Source organism: Seriola dumerili, unplaced genomic scaffold, assembly GCF_002260705.1.
Source record: "Seriola dumerili isolate Sdu_G_001 unplaced genomic scaffold, Sdu_1.0 BDQW01000003.1, whole genome shotgun sequence".
Classification (NCBI taxonomy): domain Eukaryota; kingdom Metazoa; phylum Chordata; class Actinopteri; order Carangiformes; family Carangidae; genus Seriola; species Seriola dumerili.
Window position 1 is genome coordinate 3,126,050 of NW_019174258.1, and position 17,329 is coordinate 3,143,378.

At 40.9% G+C, this 17,329-nt stretch overlaps 1 protein-coding gene across 2 annotated transcripts; it reads left to right on the forward strand.

Moving 5' to 3' along the window:
* Positions 1-96: 96 nt before the first annotated feature.
* Positions 97-13,922, forward strand: immp1l (inner mitochondrial membrane peptidase subunit 1). 2 transcript variants are annotated; one of them, XM_022745104.1, is made up of 6 exons: positions 97-161; positions 7,487-7,597; positions 7,739-7,827; positions 8,113-8,239; positions 13,059-13,169; positions 13,772-13,922. In XM_022745104.1, exons 2-6 carry the CDS (start codon positions 7,493-7,495, stop codon positions 13,856-13,858), a joined length of 519 nt encoding a protein of 172 aa, XP_022600825.1. In that variant the 5' UTR covers positions 97-161; positions 7,487-7,492; the 3' UTR covers positions 13,859-13,922. The 2 variants fall into 2 exon arrangements, with proteins under 2 accessions (XP_022600825.1, XP_022600835.1); XM_022745114.1 differs by lacking the exon at positions 97-161 and adding an exon at positions 193-227.
* The last annotated feature ends 3,407 nt before the right edge of the window (positions 13,923-17,329 follow it).

Below are 17,329 nucleotides of genomic sequence, written 5' to 3' on the forward strand. Positions count from 1 at the left end.
TGTTAATGTTTTGGAGCGTATTGTCCAATCATAAAAGACTTTGGTAGAGCTCGACCAATGAGGGCAGTGATTGTTACGGCGCGGCTTCCGGAAGCTGTCAAAGGGAAGTTCAATTTGTTCTGTGAAGTGCATGGTCAGAGCATTGAATCACACATTCATAGGTGAGTACAGCTCCGCTGCTATAAGCTGCTGTTGCATGGAATATTTCTGTGCTTCAAACAAAAACCGTGAGTGTGTGTGTGTGTGTGCTTGGCATTAACCAGAAGCTATAAAATGCCTAATGACTTCTTGTGACTCCTGCTTGCTGCGGCTGTGACCTTGTTATTTCATAGCATAACATTACAGAATATTGTTTTGGAAAATATATTCAAAAAGCAAGAATCAGACTAAATTGGTTCACTTGGTAATGGCGTATGTGTCACAGAACTTTTGAAACCTGATTAAAACTGTGTGTAACAAGGAGTATAGTGTCAGTGTTTTAAAACACACAGCAACATCTAAATGAGTGACATAATTCCTCCTTATATGTAAAGCAGCCGTATTGCCAGAAACTGAGCTGTTTTTTAGGATCCACTTTGTAAATTCTAAAAGTTAAAACAGAGCAGAAATGCTTGTTGTTGCTGGCTACAAAGTACTGTTCTGCAAGAGCGTATAGCGTATCAATGGCCTATAAAAAGAAAGACTAAATCAATCAGTCAGAATCTGTCTTCCAACTTACATCCTTATGTTATGGTCGGTCTGATGTAATGTAATGTAATAAATAGGCCATGGATTGCATTTGTAAAAGTGCATCATAACAGAGAGCAGCTTCATGTGCCTGGGAACATGGTAGCAGCTCTCTGTAAACTACTTTATGTGTATTCATGGTTATATGCACTGTATGCTTGGGTAGGCCTTGATGATATTGAATAACGTGTTATCTCCCACCATATGCGATATTTTTTTTTTTTTTGCAGTTTTGCACAGTCTAACCTGCTGCCGAGATTGAGCCTCAATTCATTGTTTTGCTTACTGTACATTGTCACCATGTTATGTTACAAATAAAACTTTGAACTGCTGTTTAGTGGCAGCACTGCTGGACTATATTGAGATATCACATTTTGGATATCGCCCAAGCCTAAAGCACTGTAGTCATTTTAAGCTGACAGTGAGTGTCACTGCGAATCCCTGTGCATCACTTCCCCAGTCACATTCAGTTCAGAGGGCTCAGCAGGTGTAAAGGTGCGGGAGAAACATGCAGAGCGTTACAGACATACAGAGGGAAACAACTGCAGCTCAAGGATAGCTGTGGACAGATAGAAGTGGTGAGCATCAGCTTCTTCTGAATGTCACTCACACTTTGAAAGTTTTGAGTAATGGTCACAGACCAATGAGCACTACTCTTAAAGCTGATAACACCAACACAGATTGTTCCTGCTAATACCTGCTCCACACCAATCCACCTGAGTAACCTGATAATGACCCACTGGCATCTTCTAATTTGAAATACATTCCTATTACTGGTAAGACTTTTTTCCCTGAAACATAGTAGTAAACTTGAGCTTTTGAGGCCCAATATATGTATATAAAATATTATATATTATATGACTATCTCTTGCATTTTGATTGTTTTTGTATTTTTAAACACAACAAAAATATCCTAGATTTTACCATCATCAAGAAAGTTGGATTTAAGTGCAATATGACATTTATCTAATGTTTGATATCATTTTAACTCAGAGTGGTCCAGAATACACGTTAATATCTAGAAAATATGATTGATATTATCTAAAATATCGAATTGGCATTCAAATACAATATGAGTCTATTTTACAACACACAATCAAGTATTGTAACAGCAGAATCTATTCATAATAACTGAGCACGTTGCGATTACTCTTCTGCACGCTGAGGTCTCCAACATTAACAAAAACTAAAAGAGCTCATACATGAGGTCCAGGACTAAAATGTGAAAAGTAATGCAGCACTGTGCTCAGCAGCTAATGGACCTTTTTCCACTTTCTACATTTTGACATGTCACGCAAGGAGAAGCACAGGTGTTAATAATAAAATTCATGATGGATAAATTCCATTAAGCTGCTTTGGTTACAGGGTCCTAGTATTGTGCATGATGGCTCACTGTCACACTGCGATGGGACACTTTAATGTCACATAGAGTGTTTTTCCTACTATGAGAAGTCAAAATGTCTGCAATGAAAAAGGCCTATTGACGTATCCATATTCGAGAGCTCTGAATGTTCTGTCAGATTAGGTGAACCACTGGTAGGGGAAAGGCCAGTTTCTTTTGTACTGTGTAATGTCCACTATTAATACTGGTTAACTGATGAGTGATCAGTATAATCCTTAAGACAGCTGTGAAAAAGCTTTGTGTGGCAGAGAGAGGCCAGAGGCAGCACAAGATCACAGGATACTGTTAGGCTCCAGAGGAAGCAATCGCCCAACTGCTCACTTTACAAATGCTCTTAGCAGAGGCAGTCCTGCTGTTTTGACAGCACTGTTGAGATTTATATGTGCTGACAGGGGACCAAGGGAATATATCATGACTGACAACACTGGGCATTGTAGAAAGCTTATATGAGACAAATAAGATGCACTGACTGACCTGCATCTCAGACGGAGGAGAGCCTGGTTCAGCAGTGCAACGTGCAGGATGCCCATACACCAATGTGGAAACTCCTCTGCACAGTGCCAGTCACCTAATTCTTAATGCTGGTAAATCCCAATTGAACCCTTGGGTTCTGTAGCACAATACAGTGTGTGGCAGTGTAAACACGGCAGCCTAATTGTAAAAAAATAACGTAATTTTCTCCATTTTCGACGTGTCATCTGTTCATGTTTTTGCTACAGTGTTTTTGTCAGTTCTTTCAGTAGCTGTATCTGATTGAGCTATATAATGGCAGCAGTCATAACATGTCAGATCTTTCCTGGTCAGACTGTTTTGGTTCCTTCAGTCTGATTCTGCCATCAGGGAAGAACTCCGAGAAGCAGTTGACCGCTTGTGTCTGGAGGAGGCAAGATTATCATCAACATGCACTATATTTGTTTTGTTAGCGTTGAAAGGAAAGTAATATTCTAAGGGTGCAAGTACAATAAGCAGAGGATGGGTTTTGTACACAGCTAATTTAGTCTAAAGATTTGACTTTTTCCATAGATTTATCATCTCATATTGTTTGAATAGCTTTATTTTGGTTTCCTGAGATTTTTTCCTGTTGAAATACAGCAAGCTATATTTATCTTGACCTATGGGATAGGAGAAAAATAGACTATGAAAAAAATACCACAAGCATACTCATTTAGAATTAAAGGAAATCACATTCTTAAAAATCGTAGGTTGGCTTTTCTGCTGAGGTATATATCAGGCTTTGTCATAAGCTGGTCAGAGCAAAACACCAACTCCTTTGTGAATATGATACAACACCAGATAAGATCTCTCAGCTCTTTCAGCACCAGGCCAGCAGCACGCATTTGCTTGTGGTCAATACAATAAGACTTAGTTGCTGATTTTTCCATTCAGTGTAATTGGCTGGGGACTCTGTCAACCCACACTTCCTTTCAATTCATAGCAGTTGTATTCATATCACTTGGCTATTATTTGCACTGCCTGACCCATTGATTGTAGGTTTAAACCCTCAGCTCCTCAAATAGTAACCTCACTCAGCTGTTTCACGGCTGTGTTGCCGTGAGCAACAATGAAAAGAGCAATATGGAGATCAGTCTCTTCAATTAATCCTCTGATAGAAGGCAGACCTAGAAGAGATGGGGGCTAGACATCATACTCTGTGACTGAGACTTTTACATCTGTCACTCTCCGTCCAGCCAGGTGTCTGCGTCTAAATCAGCAGGATTATCTCTGATTGGACTGATAGTTGAAACAGACCCCCCTGGTTGCCAAACCTCCTCCTCTTTATAGCTCACATTAAGATCAAATCAAGCTCTGCGCAACAGGACTAATGCCCCACCCTCCTCTGCCTTCTGCTGCTCAGAGGAAGACATCAGAGGTGGGATTCGTCCCTTCTCTGGTGCTGCCTGCACCTCCAGACTCCCTTCCATCTGGGATCCTTAGGGAGAAGAAGAATATCTGACAAGGGACTTGTAAGCCTCTTAGCCCCCCTGTTGCCCAGCTCTCTCTCAGCCCATGTTTTCCTAATTTAGTTGTGTAAGGAGTCTACTGCAAGGCCCTTGTGTGCTGTTTGGATTGAAATTCTCTTTGTGGTTCTAATAGACTGGCCATGTATATCAATTAACACTACTCAGCCAATGGCAGGTTCAAATCTCTTGAGACCAGTGGCAGTAATTCCTTTTTGAATATTTCCTTATGGCTTCAATAATGTGTATTTAATTAGGGATCAGTTTTGACGGTGTTGTTTGCTTTGCTTTATTATTTGTTTAATTTATTTTTTGCTCGCTGTTCCTCTTTCCTTTGAAATACATCAGTGACAATGATCAGATTGTTTTGAATTAGCCAAACTTAGTGGAACTGTGTGCAAGTTTTTCCCCGTGTGTAAATTATAGTGAACATATTTTTTTGTTGAATTAATGACCTTAATGATACACTAGTTATCTTTAAGTCTCAAACTTTAAGACATGTCATTGTGTTGATGTATTTGCCACCAGTCTTTGATGATAAGACAATTTCCTTGAGTATTGCCAAGGTCATTTCATTGTTTCTACCCTGAAGAAGCATCGCTTTTACTCCTATGAAAGAACAATTACAATTTGCCAAATGCTTCTGAGTTTTTGAGAGACTCTTTACATTTTCTTGTGGATGTGTCAGTCATAGCGACATTCAGGTAGCCTCTTTATTTATGTCAGTGCAGATGACGGAATTACACCTTCTTCACGTTGTATTGTTGCAGGGTCTCAAATTGTTCACTTAAAACGCTTTTGACAGCTGGGTGGACACAATGATGGGCATCTCCAGTACTGCTGCACTTTATGCTCATACTTGATATTGCAAAGAAAAAAAAAAAGTTTTTTGTTTGTGTTTTTTTTTTTCAATTCATTTACTTGTAATTGCTCTGCCCTGAGTGGGCTGAGCAACCCCAGTAAGAGGATCGCAGAGTTAAACACACAATGAGGTGTTTCCATCGGCACCTATTCATTTGAGATCCCTTCTTTTCGCCACTGTAGCGCTGTGCTGTGACCACGGGAGGCTGGTGGCCACAGATGGTTCAGCAGAGAGGGCTGCACTGACTTTCTTTGTTTTCCCATGAACATGTTTAGCGTGTAATCCTGGATTAACAGAGGGACTTTGTGTTAATTTACAGCTGTAATACAGCATTCAATTAATGTTGGTAACCCCCAACACACACATGTGCTGGGTATTAGGGCCAAGCGATAGTGTGGGTTGCCTGACTCTTTGGTCGGGAGAATTAGAGGTAATAGAGATCCAATCAGAGGTCTCTGTGGATGTCCACCTCATTCTGAATCCCAAAGGAGTCACTGCAGCTCACATATACCCTTTTTATGAAACACATAGGTAATGCTATTGTCTGTGCACATTCACGCCACATCACACCACATGCACACACACAGACACACTATCAATGACAGAGGGTGCCTCAGAAAACCAGGCGGCTGCATATGGACTCTCTTGATATCAGTCACTGGCCGTGTGATCTTGTTATGCAAAGTCCCTTAATCCCTACCTATGATGAATGCACACTGGAATGGGGGTGGGTGGGTGGGGGGGCTGAAAGAGAGATATGAGGGCAGCTGTACGGGAGGCTGTCCACTGTGCTTTGCGAATGAGTGCTAGCAAAGATTCCTGATCCCCAGCCTAGCAGAAGGAAGAGCACATGTGAGATCATGTCTGAGAGTGCATTACAGTACCGCAATGACAGAGATACTGGCGGAGGAAATGGAGAGCGAGACGAATAGAATATGTTGCCGTAGTACAGACCTGAGATTCACATTAACCTTTAGACCACTTGCTTCCCAACAGAGGAATTATAGGGCCAGAGGTGTTACTGTACCAGCTGAGGGAGGATTGAGTTTATAATTCCTGTGGAACGGAACAAGAGACAGGAGCAGGCTGCGACTGGAAAGGGGCACTTCATTTGGGCACTGTGCTGAGAGTATATATGTCCCCCTTCACCTGCTCGAGTGCTGTCATTCGCAGTGGCGGCAAAAAGCATGAGGGTTGCCAGGGGTGATCATAGAACAGAGGGAAGAGCGGAGTAGCAGCACACAGGGAGGCAAAAGGATAGAGTTGGTCTTTTTTGGATCAGAGAGGATGTCGAATGGGCCAAAGAGACAAACCATGCTAGGGATGAAAGAATAGATAGAGGGTTTAATAGGTGGAATATAGTTGGCATGAATGAGAGAGCATTGTGCGTCTGTTTGTGTGTGTGTGTGTGAGAAGAGTGGAGGGGGGTAATGGGATTAGGGGTAACACCTTTGGCAGGGCTTGGGAGAGCCACCTGACACCCGGTCTGTTGGGGACCTGGGGAGAAGGGGGGCAAGGGAGAAATTGGGGGTCTAATCCATGTCCATCTTTGGGAAGTCATTCCCAGAGCTCTGAGGATTTGGGGCTTTGGTTTCCGCTCTGCTTGCTTTGGTTAATAATACCCTGGGAGGGAGAGAAGACATGGAGAGAGAAATAGGGAAAGAGACAGAAGGAATGGGGGAGACAGAGAAAAAGATTTCTTTACCCTGTGGTGGACTGGCAGGACAGCGCCCTGAACCAAAAATGTTTGAAGTACATACTAACCTCTAAGCCAAGTTGTATCTATTCTTTTCTAAATATACAGTTCTGTGTGTGTGTGTGTGTGTGTGTGTGCTTGCGTGCGTGGGTGCGTGCACGTGTGCGTGTGCAGGTGCACCTGCGTACGCACCCTGCATGGTTGTGTACAAAGATTGACTTACTTTCTTCTGTCCATCCAACAGGTTGCAGCTTGAGTAAAAGTCAATAACCTGAGTGTGGCTGGGATGTTTGCTCAGAAGACACACGGATAGTCCTTGTGTGTGTTTGTGTGACAGTGTTTGCAGGGCGAGAGGTTGGGCGCTGGGTTGTCTTTGTGTTTCTATGGTGCTGACAGAAGTTGATAACTGTTCTAATGATTGTGGTGGTAGTGGAGGCAGCACAGTGTCAGGGACTAGCTGCAGACGTTGCGGAGCTGCTTGGCTGGATGTGTCACAGCTTCTGTGTTTGTCCATCACCTCAGCACAAGGTGTTGATTGGTCCATCCTACACTGGATCAAAGTTCAGGGCAGTTTTCTGGTGTGAACTGGCTGCTCAGCCTCTGAGAATGAAACACCAGGGAATGTGCCATTTTAGCAGTAGGCCAACTGTGACAACCTTGTCCACACTTTTAAAAATTAAACCCCAAACAGCTTTTGTTTTTAGAAATCCTGTAAAGGACATAAGCCTACCATAAACGTATCAGACACTGAATCATTTTCTCACCACTGTATATATAAAGCAATTGATAGCTATACACATTTTACATTATGCCATAACTTATGGTTGTGTTTTTTGCTGTAGGTGGAGATGTTCCGCCGTGCGCTGGGGAAGACCTTGGGGTTTGTGGGCTACACAGTTCAGTATGGCTGCATTGCACATTGTGCCTTCGAATACATTGGAGAATTTGTGGTGGTTGGTATTTTTTAATATTACAGAATTGATTAATGACTGATATTTTTTTTCTCAAATTAATTTCATCCATTTATGCAGAAGAAATAATTGTGTTTTTTGTTGTTGTTTTTGTTGTTTTTTGGGGTTTTTTTGTTGCTTCAGTGCTCTGGTCCATCCATGGAACCTACCATTGTTAACTATGATATAGTCTTCTCTGAGCGGATGAGTCGTCATCTTTGCAAAATACAAAAGTGAGTTCCAGTCAGTGGATTCCTGGCAAAAAAGGAGAAAGTAACCATGTTGGAATATGTTTTATGTATATGTAATATTTCACAGTTTACATTTTTGATTAACTGCAAAATTTGTGAAAATCTTGGTTTGGCAAAAATCTTTTCTCAAATGAGTAAAGGAAAGGATGTCAGCAATTTCCTACAGATACACAGTACATCATTGTTAATTCAAGATATTTAGCATTTTCTGTGAATGCACCCTGAGTTGTGTCAAATTAAGTGCTTGTGTTTATGCTTTGTTTTCAGGGGTGATATAGTCATTGCAAAGAGTCCATATGACCCAAATATGAACATCTGTAAAAGAGTAATTGGATTGGAGGGAGACAAAGTCTGCACAAGTGCTCCATCAGATATGTTCAAGGTCCATACATATGTGAGTATGTTACATCATACAAACCCATATTTGATGAATGTTTAATGCTTTTCAGCTGCTTTGCTTGTATACATTTCCTGTGATTACCTGCTTTACCAAGTACAGTTCCTGGTGGCAGTTTTACTGTTTTGCTTCCTGCAACTCAAAGAGTCTCTATGGAAGAAAAAAAAAAGATATAGTGAAAGTATGAATGAATAATGCGTTTACAGCAAAAGACTTGATAGTTTGTTTCACCCTAAAATGACAAACAGAATCTCTATGCCTAATGCAAAACTGTCTCTCTGTTTGTCTTTGGTTTTCTTTGTGTTTGTACCACAGTCTATAGACTGTCACAGTTGTTTACATTTTAGACCGCACACATCCATTTTGTGTCATTGGTCAAAATATCAGCTTTTGACAACACCTATATTTCCTCAGAACAGTGATAAAACCAGAGAGTGAGCAGGGGTTCTGCTGCTGAAACCACTGTCATTGCTTTTCTATTACTACTCTCCCCAACGCCCACAGCTCAGGCCTGCAATCTCTCTGAAGCCTGTTAGAGTTAGTGCCAGCCGAATGGACAGACTGATGGGTGGGCGGAGGTGTGTGCGTGTGTGTGAGAGAGAGAGAGAGAGAGGAAGAGAGACAGAGTGTACATACGTCTGCAAACCAGAGGTTGCGTTTATGTTGCATGTTTTTGAATTTATTGTGTATTTTATAGGCTGTGGGCAGACTGTTGAATGGGTTCAGTGAAACATAGCATAAGGCCAAGCCTGTAAGTGTCATTCAACAAATGAAATGAGAAATAAAGAGATTTCCTCTTCTGTTAGCTTCACCTCCACATACAGGGAACTGAACTTGTAATAGGTGACATTGTTGCATTGGGCTTCATGATCCCAGGATGTAGTTATGGATTCAAGTCTCAGTTCAAGTCATTTTTAAACTTGCCACTAGGTGGAGACCTGCTATATTTGGGCTTTCCCATGAAGTGTAGGATAAGGCTTATTGACCTCTTGCCATTTTGGATGCTCCACTTTTATTTATTTATATCCCACAGCTACCTAAACCAGTCAATTTATGGTGACATATTGGTGGCATGTACTACTGTGTGCTTCAGGTCACTTTGTAAATCTTTCTTCAGTTTCCTACAGTCAGTTAATCTCAATGACATTCATGGGGATTTGCTTCATACCAAGTGGCAACCTCCAGGGCTGAAAAGGGATGCCAAAGTGACAAATACCGTAGTCCCTTGAATGGCAACTTGAGGCAGAGGCAGGTACTGCCAAGATGTCATTGGCGGGGCAGCCCACTCTGAGCTTAAAAAGACCTATGAGACTTATGGGTGATGTCACAGAGGCTACGTCCCTCTTTTACAGTCTATGCTTCACACCAACAATAAGTATGACATGTATTAGAGATTGTGCGAATCAGAGGTTCTGTCTTCTGACTGACAGATTTTTAAGGCCTGACTTTGCAACAGTGTGATCCCCCTTTTATCTGGCTAACAGACCTATATGCAAAGATATTCAGTTAACACTGGTATAAAAAAGAAAAAGCAGCAACTCCTCACATTTGAGAAGCTGGTAACAGAAAATTTGTAATTTTTTGCTTGATTAAACAAAAGACAGGCTTAGTTGATCATCAAAATTGTTACTGATTAATTTTCTGTCCATCAACTAATTGATTAATTGACCAATCATCTCATCTTATGTTTGAAAAAGTAAAACTGCTTAATTTGTCAAGTAGGGATTGCTGACATCAATAATGTGTTCATATCAGCCATATATTTTTCAAATGGTTGCAACCTTACTTATTTGTTCTACTCATTTTACCAGATCGAATGATTGTTTTCAAACTGTAAAGTAGTGCAAAGCTAAAAGTGATATTTGTACAGTAAGCCTCCAACATCACTAGTAGAACAAATGTACCTGGGTTTTGTTTGGATTCATAATGCAGCAGGAAAAGGATGATGATGAGGGTTGATGTTTACAGAGGGAATTGTCCCACACTGGAAAAAAAAGTGTTGTGCTGTGGTAAAAATATGGGATATTCTGCATGTGTATTTGTAATTCTTTGTTTTGCTACCCTAAACTGTTCCAGTCATGAGCTTCACAAAGAAGGTGGTAAGCTTGAAATAACCATTAAGTCTTCACAAAGCTGATTGTCACTAAGCTATTTTTAAATTTGTGTTAATTTTTTTTACACCCAGGAGCAAAATCACTGGCTTTATGTAACAGCATTTGAGATAACTGAGAAAATACCCGCTGTTCACATAAATGTTGGGGTTCCCTTAGGGGAATTTTTACCCCCCCTCCCCCAGAGAATGTATGTGTTTTCGTGTGACTATTAGGATGGTGTGAGGCAATATGGGTGGACCTGTAAAGATGAATTTTGGAAGGCGGTGTTAGATCCTGTCATCACCTCCTTTTTTTGTTCTGACAGACAGACAGGTCCTCTCTACCCTCAGAGATCCAACAGGAGACTAATTGCCCTGTCACCTTTTAGGAATCATTTCTGTGTCTGAGCTATTGTGTCAAAACAATGACACTTGATCCCTAATATTATAGCAAAGAGAGAGACAGACAGAGGGAGAGAGAGAGATGATCTGTTTTTTTGCTGTAAAGATGGACAGAGCAATATGGTGAAAGATGAATTCTATAAGCCTGTATGTATTTAAGCAGAACATAATTCACCACCTCAATCATGTTAACATAATGAGCACTGTAATAGTGTGGCTGTTAAACAACACACCTCCGCAGTGAGGAGAGCTCCAGTTTCAGCTCATCTTGACACATCTCTGACAGGTACACAATGCCTTGCGTTGACCCAGCCTACATCCACAGGATCTCTGCCATCCATCAAACAGGAGCTGCCGGCAGGGCAGATTAAAGTGACTCCTTGTGTAGATACTACAACTCGTGTGTTGGGCCTACGTGGATCTATGGGGGTGTGTGTGGTTGGAAACATCATCTGCTCCACTGTCAAAATGAGACATGTTGATACTTTTTGTGTGCTAAAGTGACGAATGACTCAAGTATTTCCTCACCGCCATGTCTACAAAGAAACCTCTTAAAGAGAATAATGATATGCATGCAGGGAAACAAGTGAGGCTCATGGTTTTATGGTGATTTACACGTGTTTTGAAACAGCATTTAATTTTGAGAAACTCGGTCAAGGATAGTGCTTTATCTGGTTACACTGCTGTAGTTTTTGTTCAGAAGTTTGCCTGTGGCTCACAATGTTTTTTTTTTTCCTTGTTCACACCTGGGACTTGCAAGGTGGTATGCATAAGCTTTTATCCTCATGCTGCCCACAGTACAGCGGTTCAGGTTTCAGACTTCTTCACTCTCTCACTTTTCTGAAACATTGCCTGGTTGATCTTTAAGGTATTTTTGTCTTCACTCAAGCTTAGGTTCTTCTATTTGTTTTATGAGACTCAAAGAATCAAAGCCCCGTCTTTTGCCATTGTTGATTGGATTGATTGACTGTAACAGAGCTGAAGTGATCAAGAGCGGCTGTGAAAAGCATTCTGTTATCAAGAAATTAAGTTTTTTTGTGTTTAGGCTGTCCATTCAGCAATGATTTTACCAAATTCTGGATAAACACCTGAAATTTCTTAATCAAACCTCAACGTCTTTAGGGTGAGTGATGAAGATGAATTGTCTTTTTAAGGGGAAGATGAGGAGAAACGGGATTCTGGTTTGACAGATGACAAACGGTGGTGTTTCTTTTTCCTGTGCTTGGGAGCCAGCATATGTTACCATGTTAATGAGGTGTAATGGTGGGAATCCAGCATGCTGACATATGGTTCTCAGATGACTCCTTTAATGATATTCATTTGTGTCGTCGTTATTTAGTGAGTTGTTTACCTCATGTTAGGTCAACATGTCACTGGCTCATGATTATGTCACGTCATCTGTCTCAATTATCGAATATGAAATGAAACGCAGCATCCCACAGTAGGTTTGAAAACTCTAATCAGAGAGCTGGGTGATAGGAATAAGGAATATGAGCTGAGGCAAAGATGTAACGTCACCTCAGTGTGGACAATATTCTTTTTCTTTATTCATATTATTCGCTTTCCTCTAGAGGACTTTTGCCGTTAAAAAGTTAGGCAACACAAAAATAGACTCGTGGATTGTGATGCCCATTATGACAATATAATGTGTTGTTGATCCTGTCTGCACATATAGGGGGGACAGCGCACTTAATTAGGGCCTTGACAAGCCTACTCTTCTAAAGTGATGAGATTAATCATAATTGGTGTCACTGTGAATTAGAGCCCGCTTGGATGACTGCCCCACTGGCAGGTCGGACCGCGGTGGAGACCCTTGGACACTGCTGTTAGCCGCAGCTTAGCCCTCTTTTCTCCCTCTCTCTCTCTCTCTCTCTCTCTCTCTCTCTCTCTCTTTCCCTCTGTCTCTCCCTCTCTCCCTGCCCAGCTATCTCAGGCCCCTCTCTAGCTTTGCCCTCCCTGGGTAAGAGGGGCGCAGATCTCAGCCAACAGCCTAATGACCCCGTTTGAAGTTCTTCTAAATCCCTCCCGACCCTGCCCGTTACCCATGACCCCTCTCCTAAGACGGTGCGGGGTTAAAGAGGGACAGGCAGGTTGACGTTAAGATAGGCTGAGGAGGGAGGGACGGCTGAGCCGACTCTTTGGGAGTAGGGGGTGGGGTTAAGGTAGATTCTCACTACATAATAGATTAACTCACTTAAAGTTAAAGTTAAGTAGTGCTGCAATTTCAGAGTGTTGCCTTCTATTTGATTCCTTTGTTTTGCAGTAAAACAGTCTACTTCATAATCATTTTTTGCCCCTTTTTGTGTTTTGTGATATTTTCAGGTTCCAAAAGGCCATGTATGGCTAGAAGGGGATAACCTTAGGAATTCCACTGACTCGAGGAGTTATGGCCCAGTTCCCTATGCCCTCATCCGAGGGCGTGTTTGCTTAAAGGTAACAGGGAAGGTGTACTATACATGTGTTGTCAAGTATTCAAATCAGTATTTGAAAAGTCAGGGCACTAGTGTTGTTATGTCTCTCATACATGGGCTCTGACTATGCTAGGTGTTGAGCTCCTGGCCAAGCCATATATGATGATGTTTTTTTTATTTGGGTTTTTTTTTTTTTTTTTTTTTTTTTTTAATCAGTCCAGTATGGCCATTATAAGCACAGTGCAGAGATGTGAGTCAGTTGGAAGTTCAAAGCAAGTGTGTCTGATTGACCAAAGCCTGGACAACATATTGTCTAGCTTTCCATTCTGCTGTGTTGTCATGTCACGGGATGTCATAGCAACCACGACCCTGGAAACAGGTCAGCCAACCTTCTGCCCATCTGATTGGACAGCGACACTCCACTGGAGGCCCTATTACGACAGCTGATGAAATAACAAGATCTTCTATGAAGTCAAACACATCATTAAAAGCCATATTAGCAAATGTGTCCAAGAAGTGAGATAATGTGTTGTACATAATGGTTGGAAGTGCTTTATTTTGTCATTACATGAGTCTTTTCTCTGTTTTAACTCATTATTTCGTTCTGCCCTTTGTCCTACGCAGCTCTGGCCACCACATAGTTTTGGGACCCTCAGTGAAAGCCCAACCAGACGGATCATAAAAACTCAGAGTGACTCAGACTCAGATTGACTCATGCACTTTGTTTATACTGTACGTTACTTTGTTTCCAGTTATTTTTGAATAAAACACGTTTCAATTATAGAGGCCTCATCATTTTATTGTTTTATAACTGACAGCGTCCTGTCATTTGAAGCTTATGGTGTGCTGGCTGTGGCGGTGAAGCACTGTAGGAACAGCACTGCGTGAGCAGCGAGTAAAGCTGTGTCTCTGTGGAAATGCTAATGGCAGAGAGCACGGAGAGGCAAATATGAGATGCAAGGTGTACATTGGGGATTGTGCTCATTCAGTAATAACACAAACAAATAATTAGGTTTCAAGTCAGAATTAAAGACCAAATCATATCTAACACTAACAGTACATACAGTGTATTGGGATAGTGACTTGTAGTTGAATTTAACTGTTTAACTGGTTATGAAATGCACCTAAATCACATATTTCCAGGATGTTTGTACATGTGCTTTAAACAGGGATATCTCTAAATCTACAAACTATGACCTCAGTAAAAACATGTTTCATTCCCTTAAGATGTTATTAATTTCATGTTTATGCTTTTTTAGTAATATGGCAAAACAAAAGCTCTCTCATTGTTCAATATTTCATCATGCTGCCAGGGCAATTGAAAAAATGTCAACATTTCCCATTTAACCATACAATATTAATAAGCACTTAGTAAGGGCCTTGCTCACCACTGAATGCATTGTGTGTGTGTGCGTGCGTGTGTGTGCGCATGCGTGTGTGTGCGCGTGCACATGCGTCTGCATGTGCGTGCGTGTGTGAGAGAGACCAAACATGGTATACATTTAACTAGGTTTCTTACAGGACTGTTACAGGAGTGCATGTGCATGACAAAGACTTAACAGGGGAAGTAATGTGGTAGTAGTGTGGAGGGATGAAAAGAGAGCATTAGCTGCACGTCATTGTTTTGTAGCTACCTAAAATAATTAAATCCAAAATCTGAAAAAAAGACTGATGCAAAAATAAATTAGTCTTAAGTGATGCAGTTTCCACCTCTGAACGGCAGGTAAAATTCAAACAGAAGCACACACACAGGAAAGACTGCACTCAGTCATTAAACAGCCTCGAGCAGAATGTAGTAGTGTATAGTGAAAGTGGGAATTTTACAGAAATCTGACCTGAGGGAAAAACTAAGCTGGTTGTGATTTCATATTTTCATCATCTTCCTGCTTACTCTCACATAACCCTCTGTTCTGCTGTATATTTCTAAGGCCTGTTCATCCTGCTCAGACCTTCCTGGACACAGAGACATTGGCAAATACACATACTGAGCTGCGGAAGCTCAGCTGGTCATTCTCCAAGGCAGAGAGGGACTCTTCTCCTTAGAGTTCCCCAGGGGAAGTGAGTTCTAGGCAGCCGTGGGTCCCTGTCCAGCTGCTTCCCCTGTCTGGAGGGGGCCAGAGGGTCACAGACAAGGCTCCCTGTGACACTGAATTATCTGCCTGAGTGTGACTGTGCCTGCTGGGAGGGACGCTCAAGATTGTGTAAGTGTGTGTGTGTGTGTAAGTGCATATGGAAAATTTTTCTGCAAGGTTTTGCTTCAAGCGCATCTTTGTTTCTCAAGGTTTAATATTCATCTGCTGCGTGTCAACATGGTGCCAGTGTTCAGCTGAAATGCTGACAAGTAATCTTAGCATGTCCCTTTAAAGATACTGCCCCATAGAGGGAGCTCTGACTGTTTACTAATGTAACTCAAGGCCTGGTGGTTGAGAACATTTTTATGATTAACAATGATCAGTAATGTTGACAAACTTAAAGCTGAAGAAGGTTGATTCACACTATCTTAGGTGAACTGATATACAAATCTCTATTACTGTCCACCCCGAGGTGAATTTCTATTTAAAGTAAAGACTGGTCGTTTAAATGAACTGATGTACAGGCTACAGTTGAGCTTCATATTACTTGAAGTGCGGCTTTGTTGTCATACTTTGAGTTGTGCCACGAGACCAGAGTTTCAAAGAGATGACCGGGCAGAGGTGTATATCACTATCATGCTGAGTGGGCACAAGGCTGGGAGTGAAGCAGGAAGAGATAGAGATCAGAAGAAACGGACAACAGACAGCTGTGCTGAGCTATGCAGCACCACAGAGACAGGCTGTGGGCTGTCAGTAGGGCTGAGGTGTGTCTGCTGCCTCTGTGAAGAGAAGAGAACAGAACAGAAGTGTATTGCCGTCATGTTGCTACAGTATGCAGCTTGTTTGTCATGCTCAGTTTCTGATGTCAAATGTCGAATATTGATTGAAATTCTTTAATAGGAGTGAATGTTGTGGTAAAGGAAAGTCAGGCTCAGTTTTCTGTATCATTTCAGATGAATTCTGTTTTGCTATTTTTTTGTTTTAGGAAAGTCACAATTGATGCAACAGAGCCATAGATAGTCTTTTTTTACTCAACACATTTTTTTTCTATCTCAACAATGCAACTCAACTGCTGACAGTTCAGTTAGTAATTCAGGTGTGTTATACTAGTAGTGGCTAATGTAGCCATGATCTGCCAGGCTCAGACAGAGATGAGGAGTGACCTACAGAGGTCTGATGAGATCACTTCTGTCTACCTCCACACTCCAATTGTTTTTTTTGTCTTCAAACTTGTGGTGCTGAGCCCCAGCTGACACTGACTCAAGTGACATCACTTTAGGCAATTTATCAGACATACTCCAGCTCCCCACAGAGCCAAAAAAAAAAGATATATATATATATCAATAGTAGCTCTATAGTTCCTCATTTACATATGTTTTTTTTTTAGAATAGAATAGAATAGAATAGAACAGAATAGAATAGAAAGCCATTACATAAACTTTATGTTAAATATCCATAAAAAAATAATATAAAAAATACAAATATTTTTTTAATCTTATAAATCTTTATACATTTTAATTACTTAATTTGCACTCATTTGTGTGACTAAATATCAATGGTGGGTTTCAGGTTGGGAAAGCACTTCACTTTTCATAGCATTTTGTATTTGGATATAACTTCTGATAGCATTCATGACTTAGCCTTCTTGGTGTCCAAATCAAGCCAGTCATTACAAATTCATTCTTTTGTTGCTGCTCTGCCACATTGTGCATATGAGCCTTTTAAGACAAGGGTTTCTTTAAACTACTGTAATCATCCCATTGCACAAAGTGATAAAATTAGCACAGCAAATTACCCTGATGGAATGCTTATTATGAAGTTAATGAACAGTGGCTGTAGTTTTATTGTCTTGGGCTTGTTGCATATGTTTACTAAGAGCCACAGCAATGTGCAGTGTAATGGTACTGCCAAGCAAAATATTACTCTGAGAAACAGATTTTCATTATTATTATTATTATTATTATTATTATTATTATTATTATTATTATTATTATTATTATTATTATTATTATCACAATTTCTTATATTTGCCATTGCTACTTTGTTTCCTAAAAGTGTTGCACAAACAAAATAAGGCGTTAAGCAAGAGGAAGACAGGAAATAACTGGAG